The sequence below is a fragment of the Dromiciops gliroides genome, chromosome 3 (genome assembly GCF_019393635.1).
Source record: "Dromiciops gliroides isolate mDroGli1 chromosome 3, mDroGli1.pri, whole genome shotgun sequence".
Taxonomy (NCBI): Eukaryota; Metazoa; Chordata; class Mammalia; order Microbiotheria; family Microbiotheriidae; genus Dromiciops; species Dromiciops gliroides.
The window spans coordinates 371376343-371388379 of record NC_057863.1 but is presented as its reverse complement, the minus strand read 5'-3'; the positions used below and the strand labels follow the sequence as shown (position 1 = coordinate 371388379).

Genomic DNA, 12037 nt, shown 5'->3' with positions numbered 1-12037 from the left:
TCCAATTACACACACACACACACACACACACACACACACACACACACACACACACACACACACACACAATGTCTCATATCTTCCTTGCCTGTTATACAACTCCAGCTGAATGTCTTACTGACACTTTGAATTCAACATATGCAAAACTGAACTATCTTTCTTCCTCAAAACTGGTTCCTCCTTCAAACCTTCCTATTTCTGCTTTTAACATCCTCTCACCAGTTATCCAAGCTAAAAGTCTGAGTCATAATAATTATTCACATTTATATAATACATTTTCCAGAATGCTTTCCTCATATCAGCCCTGTCAGAGAGAGCATGAAAATATTATGATCATTATTTTACAGAAGTGTAAATAGAGGCCCAGAGGGGTTAAGCTTAGTATCACCCAACTAGTAAATGCTGGGGCTAGTACTCAAATCTAATTTTTTTGACTCTGGTACCAGGGCTCTTTCCCCTATACCATTCATCCTTCACTCTTTCTCCTACCTAATCTCTCAATACCATTATTTACTAAGTCCCATGATTTCTAATTATACCATCTCTTGCATCCATATCCTCTCCACTCACACTGCTCTTATTATCTCTGATCTGAACGAATAAAACAGCTAATTTCTCTCTTCTTCCCAATCAATCCATACTTCCCAATCCTGCTATATCAATAGTCCTGATACACAGATTTGACATGCCAATCCCTTGCCCAAAAAACTTCAGTGGCTCCCTATCATAGACAAAATTAAATATTCATTCCTTAACCTAACATTTAAGACTTCACAACCAGATTCTAAATTCTCCTTCCAGTCTTATTTTCATATTGCTCCTCTTCTTGAAGTCCAGGTTCTAGCCCAATTATAACACTAGTTAATCCAAATTTTTGATGGATTCTTTCACCTCTGTAAATTCTCACAGGCCATTTTTAGTGTTTGACGTACACACTCTCTATATCAGTGCTTGGAGAAATCCTTTTCTTTTAAGGCACATATAAAATGGGAATGAAGAGCCTTGATGAGAGGAATACTGACTCATTCTCTTCTCCCTTTTGTCCCTCCAAAGGCTTTAAAACATAGCAAGGATTGCTTGGGTGATACTGTGGGATTGATCAGTTTGATAGCACATTTTTGGAAATGAAGAAGCCTAAAAGGGAAATTCATATATCAGGAAAAACTAGTTTCCCTTAGTATCCCCATGTACAGGTTCTATGAATAGATGTCTGTGATGTCTCTATATAATCTTGACATTAACCCTATATGCTGTGGGCAGCTCTATGAGAGTAGACATTCTGGTGCTTGACTAGTACAGGTGGCTTCTGATATGCAAAAAAAGTAAGCTTAAATATTTGTCTCATTTATATTAGTGATGATATTATCACTATGAATAATCCTAATAATTTTGAAAGAGCTCACATATAATTTATATTAATTTATAAACTCAAATAATTTATAGTATTCACCTCATGAGCATTTGTAATTGGCATATTTCTCTGCAAATAAACAGGGAAAGAAAACTGCCACATTCTGAACTTTTCTAAAAGGCTTTCCCTTTTGTAGAACTTTATTCATACAGTAATAAATGAAAATGGTCATCAAGAGGCAAAAGGGAAAGATTTCAAAGAACAAATCTATTCCTTAAATTGAAGGATACAGCCATTAAAACTTGTGTGTGGAAAACCTGTCACCTCCATATATCTGAATGCTTTATAGCCTTTCAGATGTATATAAGTACAGCACAATTCAAATAGTTTTTCTCATTTTATGACAAAGGGAAATGCACTGACAGACAATAGCAAGCAAATCACCCTGTCTTGTCTTTATAAAGTGACTTTCTTCCCATGAAACCTTTCTGGAAAACTACATGTACAAACTTTTCCTTAAAGGCATGGCCATTACATATATGAATATAAAAGGTTGAAATCTGTATTTTCTATATTTTTAAATAGCAGTCAGTTCAATTGCCTTTATAACTAAATGTGTAAAGGGGACTATTATCTGTGGCTTCAGAGTAGCCTGATGCTTCTTTAGGTTGGAAGTACAGAATCATTCCTCCATGGCACAAGGACGCCAACTGGCAGGGTCAAATACTTGAGCTGGGGAAAATGTGTGTATACATATGCACATACACACAAACAGACACACATAGACAGTGTTGTCCCTTGGGCATCATGTCTTTCCCATGCTTTCTCTCTCAAAACCAAAACACATACTGGTGATAGCTCATGTGTTGGTATGATAGAGGACTGTTTCCAGGGTGTGAAAGGTCTTTACCTGTCCCATCTCCTTCTGTTCTACCATTCCCTTTTGCTTCTATCTAATCTAAAATTATCATCACAAAACTAACTTTTCTGAGGCAGAAAATAAAGGTAGAAACATTGCCTTCTGAAGACTACTGCTAAAATATATACATGTAAGCTGGGAGTGAATAGAGGACCTCTAACTCTGCCTCACTAACACATGCTACTGGATTACTTCAATTGTTCTGCTAATATTTTGGAAGAGCCAGAGAGTATAGCTCATAGACAGTAAGATACAGGACAGTTCTGAGTCAATTGAAGTGGGGAGGGACATACTAAGAGCCTAAGGAAGTATTCAGGATAATTGCGGGGATGGAGATGCAATAGAAAGTCAATAAGGTCAGGCCTTAAGGACAGGGTGTCAGTTCATGCACTGCTAAAGACAAAAATTTCATTCAGTTTTGCCTTTCTTCCTGTGTCAACTCTGAATTTATCAGTACTATGAAATTATGTTTTTCAAGGATGTAAAAAAACAGGGAAAGGTCAGGTATGGTAGAGTGGAAAGCAACTGGATTAAGAATCAGAGGTTTCAGGTTCAAATTCATCTTTCCTTTTTCTATATGTGTGACATTGGATAAATCATTTTATCTCTTTGGGATTCATTTATAAAAAGATAGGGTTGGACTTGCATATCAGAAGCCATCAAAGTCCTTTCTAGCTTTAATCAATGAGCTTATGAGGGGATGTGTGTGGGGGGGTGTTCCTCTGCTCTTTTAACAGGAGACAATGTTGGAAATGAAATAATAACTGAGCCATTTTGCTGACAGATTCCACAGAATATTTTGAGGTGGAAGGCCTTTTTTTTTCTTTTGCTGCTGTTAATTATTTATAATGAAGTTGGTCTAGCAAATTCTAATACTTTCTAGGAGAACTATGATTATGATTTATCATATTTGAGTATTTTAATGACCTTTCAAACCTCATAATTATTAAGTAATGGCACATACCAGCATGACCAAAGTACATTATGAGGTATATGATTACAGACAGATGACATTTAAAGTTGTAGTTTCAGTGGTTTATTCTACTGAGGTTTAGAACAGTGGCTAGGCCATCCAGTGCTACAATCATTGGGTGCTCTATCAGATTTCAGTAATGGTTTGATGCCCAGTGTTGCTGACTATGGCATTTTGAATCAATGAGAATGCCTACCATGATATATTTCTAAAGCTTAACTGCACAATGGAAAGATAGTTTCCTTTTTTGATGAGGATTGATAGCTTCCCTCCAAAAGGTGACTGCAATTTCTCAGAGGAAATATAACAAGTTTTAAAAAAATTAAAATAAAAAACCTGCCCTACCACAAATTGAATCAGAAAAAAGATTTTTTAAAAAAATATAGACTATTTTCTAATGTTTTATATCATGTTCCAATTTCTTCTTTTAAAGATGATGTGTAAGTTTAGGTTAGAGATTTATCTATAAGTCAGGGAAATCACATAACATCAATTACTTTATCAATGTTAGAATGGAAAGATAGTTACTAGATAGAAATCAACATACACAATGATAATAATATTTCTTAATAACTTATTTATTTCCACTATTTGTCAAGGGGAAATCTGATATTTTTAGCAGGTTTAGTTATTCTACACTTTGACTATTTTTTTCCCTTTTACTCTTTGATGCAATTCTAGATATCCTAGCAACCTACATTTAAGCACACTTGCTGGCACTACTATCCAAAGGTTAAGTGTGTATTACACAGATGAGCCCCAAGATTAAGTACAAATTGTGAAATGTATGTGGATGTGCATGATCTGAACCAATGAACTGTGGCCTGAAATGATGTCACAAAATGTGCAGCAGTAAGTGGAAGGTTAAACCTACTTGCATCTCGGTTCATTAAACGCAGTTAAAGTGCAAATTCCCTCATTCTGACAGTAGTAATCACAAGGGTTCACTTTCTGGTCACAGCGCTGACTTTTAAACCCCATAGAGCATCTGCAGAATTTCAGTAAAATACAGCTAAATAAATATTCTGCCTTTTTTGCCAAACATGTTTTTAAAATCATTGCATACAAAGATGGTAACATGTGAATCAAGAACTCATTTCAAGTATGATCAATTCTCTTTCAACCACCCTCATAACCCACTACCTTGAAATGGTATGGGGAATTAACTCAGGCATGGCTTGCTTAGACATCCAATCATTTTACCCAAGCAGTCAGGAATCTCTGACAGTAAGTCTAAAAAGCCAAGAGGATGCTAGTTTGGGATTATCAACTTTCTGCCCTGCCTGAGAAAGGGTGGGGCAGGGGTGTAGGGAAGTGGAAGGGAACGATCCATTGAATTCCAGATATTATGAAAACTATTAATGGCACTTAGGAAACTGTAGCAACACTCCTTGTATATTCACAAACTCAGACTCAGTTTAATGTATTCCTAAGAAGCCAGAGATTTCATGGGTTGGTATCTTATGGCATGGGTTTATATAATGCTTCATTCTAAAATTCGATACATACATCAAACAGCATTATACATTTAAAAAGATATCTCATGTTCTTTTGAAAAGAATGGCTGTAAGTACCAAAGCATTCATAATAGATGATTATCTCTAGAGTTGAGATGTATCTGAATACAACAGGGGAGATTAGTTCAATTTTCCCCTGTATTTCCAAGTTCAGAGATCTACTAGTGTCTGAAATGGGCATGATGCTAAGAATTAAATGAACTCTCCTTCATGATATCATTAAGGATACCAAATTGATAGATGAGGACATTCTGTCACACTTCAACCAAAGTTGGACTGTATTAGCATTCTAAACCTGAGATACATTCATAGAATAAATTTATAAGGTATCTTCCCCTCCATCCCTAAGAAAAGAAACAGGCAGCCAAGAGCTGCTATGCACACACAGGTCCAATTGTGACACACTTGCAATATAAAATACTCACAAACACACAGGTATATTTGTCTCAGGGTCCAGTTGACATGTGCCACCATTGTAACAGTAGCCATCACATAACTGACAGCTGGAGGCAATCTTTCCATTAGTGCAACTGCAGTGATAAACAAAAAAGAAGTCCATTGTTATCTCAATCATTATAGTTGAAAGCTGACACAAACTCTGCTGCAGATGAAAATGTTCAGCTTGGGATGGTAGAAGAAGGGTAGACAGAGAAGTGTTTTCAGTAAGACAGGCTAGCTAGAGGCACCACGTTTTTAAACAAGAGGAAAAAAAATGACAGTTCAATACTTTTTCTTTTTATAATTCTCATATTTAACCCATTAGTTAACATGAATAATTCTATACTAGTTATATTTGTGGAAAAAATGTTTAATTCTTATACTTCAGGGAGGCATCAGCATTGGTAAATTTCTCTACTTACAGTCAAGGTTGGCCCCATCCCTAGGAAGGATATAAGTTAAACTACTGCTAGCAAAAAGTCTTGGAAGTTGATGCTTTGGATACTCAGTCCATAAAAGAGAAATCAATTTCAAATAATTTTCAGGATCAGGTAGAAGTTTTAAACTCCAATTCTTACAGAAAACTGTAAAAATCATATCCTCTAGGCAATTTGTCTCTTTTAGTTCTTTGGCTATATACTTAGTGTGATGAGCAGAGGACCCTATTGCGTCCTCGGTTGATGTAAAATGAAGAAATTCAAATTATGGCAAGTGTAATATGTAGTATTAATATAAAGTAATGGTAAGTGTTTTCTTGTAGATTTATGGAATCTATCTAATTACTCTATAGTTGTATCACTTTTGTAGGCCTGCAATTCAGTTAAACAAGATCTAGTTGGTTTCTACTGTGTGCACAGCCCATTCCTAGATGTTGAATCGAAGACTATACTACATTATAATAGTAGAGTACACCACTGGAAAAAAAATCAAAAGTACTAAATGAGATAATTTGTAACTTGAAAAAGTATCATTGGAAGAAATACAAAAGATGCATGGGAAAATGGCAGATGTAAAATATTTGTGGGGATTTAGTCTTTGCTTGCTAATGATTACTGTTTAATAACCACTTAAAATAAGCATCCAAAGAAGGCAGGAAAAATGGAAGGTGACAAATATAATTCATGGTAATTTCATCTTCTGTTAGTATAGGAAAGCCCAATAGGCGATTTTATTGTATCGTATTGGTATTGAATTTTTAACATTTTCCAATAGTATCCTGGAATAATAAAATGAAAAGATCACTGACCCTGGATTCACAACTGGAGCTTGAAAAAAACATTTGTTTCTAATTCTATGCTGGAGAAAAATAATAGCCATCATGTATATATTGCCTTAAGCTTTGCAAAGAGATTTGAAGATATTATATTTTCTTCAAAACAACTCTGGGAGATAAGTACTATTATCATCCATAATTTACAAATAAGGAAACAGGCCAACAGAAGTTAAGGGACTTGTCTAAAGTCACACAGTTAAGCAGTATTTGAGAACAGATTTTAACTGTTCCTGATTCCAGGTTTAGTGCTATATTACCTAGCTCTCTGTGGGATGATGTAGAGGGAGAATTAGGAAGAATATATGCTGAGAATCAGCCAATGTGTTCTTTTTCATTAGAGGTCTTCTAGTAGGGGATAGATAAGCATTTCTTGGGGCTGTAAAAAAGACTCAGAGTTAAGGGATTTCAGGCTTCAGGCATGGGTTGGAGCAGATGACCTTTGAGTTTCTGTCCTATTCTAAAATTCTCAGATGCTAAGTATATATTCCTTCCAAATTTTCTTCCTTCCCCCAGTGATGAATTGGATTCTAATAGGTTATAAGTTCCAAATAAGTGTTGGAGTTTGGCTCTGCAGGAGACTTTCAAAAGACATAAAAGGTGCAGAAATGGGGAAGAAAAGATATTCATTATGGAAACTTATTTCCATGCTTTAAAAGCTTATGAAATGAAATGACAAAAAAGGAAGATAATAAATGTTGGAGAGGCTGTGGGAAAATTGGAACACTAATGCATTGTTGGTGGAGCTGTGAGCTGATCCAACCATTCTGGAGAGCAATTTGGAATTATGCCCAAAGGGCGATAAAGCTGTGCATACCCTTTGACCCAGCAATCCCACTTTTAGGTCTTTTGCCCAAAGAAATCATGGAAGGGGGAAAGGGACCCACATGTACAAAAATATTTATAGCTGCTCTTTACGTGGTAGCAAGGAATTGGAAGTTGAGGGGGTGCCCATCAATTGGGGAATGGCTGGACAAGTTGTGGTATATGAATACAATGGAATACTATTGTGCTGTAAGAAATGATGAGCAGGAAGAGTTCAGAGAAACCTGGAGGGTCTTACGTGAGCTGATGATGAGTGAGATGAGCAGAACCAGAAGAACATTGTACACAGTATCATCAACATTGAGTGTTGACCTACTGTGATGGACTATATTCTTCTCACCAATGCAATGGTACAGAAGAGTTCCAGGGAACTCATGATAGAAGAGGATCTCCAAATCCAAGAAAAAAAAAAGAAAGAAAGAACTGTGGAGTATAGATGCTGATTGAACCATATTATTTCTTTTGTTTTGGGTGCTGTTGTTTTTTTTTTCTATTTTGAGGTTTTGCATCACTGCTCTGACTCTTTCTCTTGTAACAGGATTAATGCAGAAATAGGATTAATGTTATTAAGTGTATATATATGTGTGTATATATATATCTATATGTATATGTATAGATATATATAGATATAACCTATATCAGATTACCTGCTGTCTAGGGGAGGGGGGAGGGAGGGGAGGGAGGGAGGGAGAAAAATCTGAAATTGTAAAGCATGTATAAACAAAAGTTGAGAACTATCTTTACATGTAACGGAAAAAATAAAATATCTCAAAAAAAAAAAAAGCTTATGAAATGAATGGCTAATTGTTTGTGTAACTGCATATGATCATCTGCATACTTTAGTATCATCTTACTATATAGGAAAAAGACATAACCAGGCCTTATTCAGATTTCTTTGTTGGTGGCTTTCCAGTAGTTCTTTTCTTAAAGAAGTACTATGGCTTCTTTCTTCCTTAATCCCTTATGACTACAGGCTGTATAATGCTGTATTGGAAATCCTGGGCCGGTCACATAACTGTTGTTATTGTTGAGGCATGTTTGACTCTCTTTGACCTCATGGACTATAGCATGCCAATACTGTCCATGTTTTTGTTTTGGTAAAGCTATTGGAGTAGTTGGCCATTTCATTCTCCAGTGGATTAAGTCAGGGATTAATTGTTTACCCAGGGTCACACAGTTTATAAGTGTCTGAGGTTGGATGTGAACTCAGGTCTTCCTGGTTCGAATGCTCTATCCATTGAGCCATCTAGCTGCTTCTTACCATATAGTAGCTGCTCACTAAAATTTTATAGAATCAAAGTTAATTTTTTAAAATCAGAAGAACAAATCAATAAGAATAGGACACCCTAGTCCCCCCCAACCTCCCCCCCTTTTGTACTGACTTGGAAACAACATTATAGAATCTGACATAAAAATGCTATTTTATTATTCCTTCTTCCTTCTAACATGTTTTTTAATGATTACATTAAACAACAACTAGCCTTTGTGCAGTGCTTAAAGACTTGCAAAACCATTTACAAATATTATCTAATTTTATCTTCATAACAAGCAAGTAGCAGCCTAGCAAGTAGGTGCTATTATCTCCATTTTATAGATGAGGAAACTAAGGCAGAAAGAGGTTGTGACAGTTGCCTAGGTTCACACAAATAAGTAAGTGTCTGAAGATGGATTTGAACTCTAGTCTTTCTAATACCATATTCAATGCTAATCTTTCTGATACCATATTCTATCCACTGTATTGCATAGTGCACTTTGTTTCCTCTGTCTCTCTGTCTCTGTCTCCTCTCACATACAAACACAACACAAATATACATTCATTTATCATATATATATATATATATATATATATATATATATATATATATATATACGTATATGTATGTATGCATATGATTCTTTCTCTGTATTTCTAGGCTATTCCAAATGAGGGCTTGCTTTTTTATAACTGTCATATGATGATCAAATGCCACCTAATTTAAATCTTGGATAAAAGACAGAAGATTATAGAAATTTTTTAAAAAGTATATGTCTACATCATTCCCAGGCACAGAAAAGCACAACTTATATTTTAAAATTGGAATTTCTATAATAATATTTCTCTTAGGAGGTGTATACCCATGTTATTTATGGTTTATTACTTTTCATGAGCTAATTACAAGTTATTTGGCAGCCCCCCCAAATAAAATAATTCCCATAGGGATATTATTTCTGCAATTCAAAACTGTAATCAGCTTCGCCTTCACCAATATTTATTTAGTTTTCTACAGGACTGTGAGAGGAGTTCTGCTACAATGATTACATTTATGATGTTCAGCAGAGAATCTGCCTTAGTGGACATAGCATGAGCCTGGGAGTTACAAAGCCTAATTTCCCATATCTAATAACAACTCTATATGATAGCTTAAACAAGCTTGGATAAGTTATGTGGGATGTTTTTGTTAAGTTGTAATTTTGTTTTAAGTCTTGTAGTCTCTGATTGTTATCTTTGAAACAGGGATTATATCCTGACTTTGTGAATGACTCTTTGATTACAAGATGAAAGGCACTATAGAAAACTAATTTTGGCTAACATATTTCTAGAATACCAAAACAATGATTTATTTATTTTCTTTTGGTACTGCCACATTCAGTTATTCTCCAGAATATTTCTGAATGAACTGATTTTGGTACCCATATTTCAAGGGGGCTATTATTTATTAATTATTGTTTGCTATTTAATACTTTTAAAATATTGAATCCCAAAATGTGTTAAAACATTTAGAATTATATATATCTTATGACTAAATTTTTTTTGCTATGGTTTTTTTTATCAAGTCCATCTAAATTTCAAAAAGAAGAAAATGGTTTTCTCAGCACTGTCTGGGTCATAAGTGGTAGGGAGAAGAGGAAATGGGGTCAATTCTGGGATGGATTCCTTGTGAACCAGGATCTCTCTCTAGTCTGAATAGAATTCAGAAATGATATTTTTTCAGGATCCCTCTCTTTCTATAGGAGGAGAATATATCCTTCCTTCCTTCCTTCCTTCCTTCCTTCCTTCCTTCCTTCCTTCCTTCCTTCCTTCCTTCCTTCCTTCCTTCCTTCCTTCCTTCCTTGTTCCTTCCTCCCTCCCTCCCTCCCTCCCTCCCTCCCTCCCTCCCTTCCTCCCTCCCTCCCTCCCTCCCTTCCTTCCTTCCTTCCTTCCTTCCTTCCTTCCTTCCTTCCTTCCTTCCTTCCTTCCTTCCTTCCTTCCTTCCTTCCTTCCTTCCTTCCTTCCTTCCTTCCTTCCTTCCTTCCTTCCTTCCTTCCTTCCTTCCTTCCTTCCTTCCTTCCTTTTTCTTTATTTCCTTTCATTTCACATTTTGATTCCTACCCTCCTCCCTCATACTGCAGGGTTGGAAACATAGTCCCTTGGAAGGTACCTGAGGGAATATTCTTTCTTTCAAAGCCCCGGAGGCTGACCGAATGGGAACACACAAGGGACCATGTTGCATTTTGTATCTTTTCCATCCAGTTCTGGAATGCGTTTTAAATTTTACTACAAAGACCTGCAGAAGCTGGTGAATGAGCTTCATTAGCCTATTTGCTTTAAGAATCAAACAAGGGGCAGCTAGGCGGCGCAGTGGATAGAGTGCTGGCCCTGGGGTCAGGAGTACCTGACTTCAAATCTGGCCTCAGACATTTAACACTTACTAGCTGTGTGACTCTGGGCAAGTCATTTAACCCCAATTGCCTCACTAAAAAGGAAAAAAAAAAGAATCTAACAAAAGAGTTTTTCTGCTTATGTATTTACTAAAATTCTAGCTTTCTAAATGAACTATCACTTTCAATCCTTAATTTAAAATAATACTGTGTTTTTAAAAGAATATATATATATATAAGTATATTGGTTATATGTTATTTGTTTTATATATGTATATATACACATAATCACACACATATTTACAAATATACATATATGTGTGTCTATATATGTATGACATATACACATAGACACACAGACACATATGTGGAATTTATGAATGTCACAAAATGTCATCTACAACAATAACAGCAGGCATGTGCATTGTGAAAGCAAAAATGAGAGTGAATAAAACAGAAAAATCAGAATAAAACATGTTGGGCTTGACTGTAATAAAGTTTTATTAGTACTTGTTTGAGGAGACCTGCATAACTCAGTGTTGACACAATCTCAGTGCAGGCACTTTAAATTGTGGCATGAAAACTTTATCACATGTTCTTCCATCACATATTTTTATTTATTATACTCAAAACCAAGGCAACTGATAGAGCCTAGCCCTTTTAAAAGTCTTTCTTTTAAAATCCTTTCAGAGGAAGTCTCCGGTGACATTTGATCTCTAACCTCAGTGTTATAAACTTGTTTTATGTTAGCAAATGAATAACATTACCCTTTAGCTTTCCTATAGTGGTGGAAGCATTTATCTACTTCACTATTTAAGCCAAAGGCCAAAATCACATCCAACAAAAATAAAAGCCTAGTGGTGTTTTGTTTTGTGTGTTGGTTTTTGGTTTTTGTTTTTGTTTATTTTTTTGGTCAAGCTTTCCAGAAAATAGTCTTCCTTTAGCTTAAATCTACTGAAATGATAATATCCAACATACTGACAATTTTTTTCCATCAAAACAAAAGGTTAAGATGCCTATTTTATAGCTTCTTTAGTTATGCTACTTAATAGTCATATTTCTTCAGCAAGGCCCCTTAACATCGCTGGGCCTCAGTTTCAACATCTTTAAAATGAATGGGTTGAGC

At 35.6% G+C, this 12037-nt stretch overlaps 1 protein-coding gene across 1 annotated transcript in view; it reads right to left on the bottom strand.

Annotated features, from left to right (window-relative positions):
• The window catches only part of LRP1B (LDL receptor related protein 1B), a 2279180-nt gene that overhangs the window by 46162 nt on the left and 2220981 nt on the right, over positions 1-12037 (bottom strand). The window contains 2 exon segments of the mRNA XM_043994810.1: positions 4118-4231; positions 5186-5290. Coding sequence (XP_043850745.1) covers positions 4118-4231; positions 5186-5290 — 219 coding nt within the window.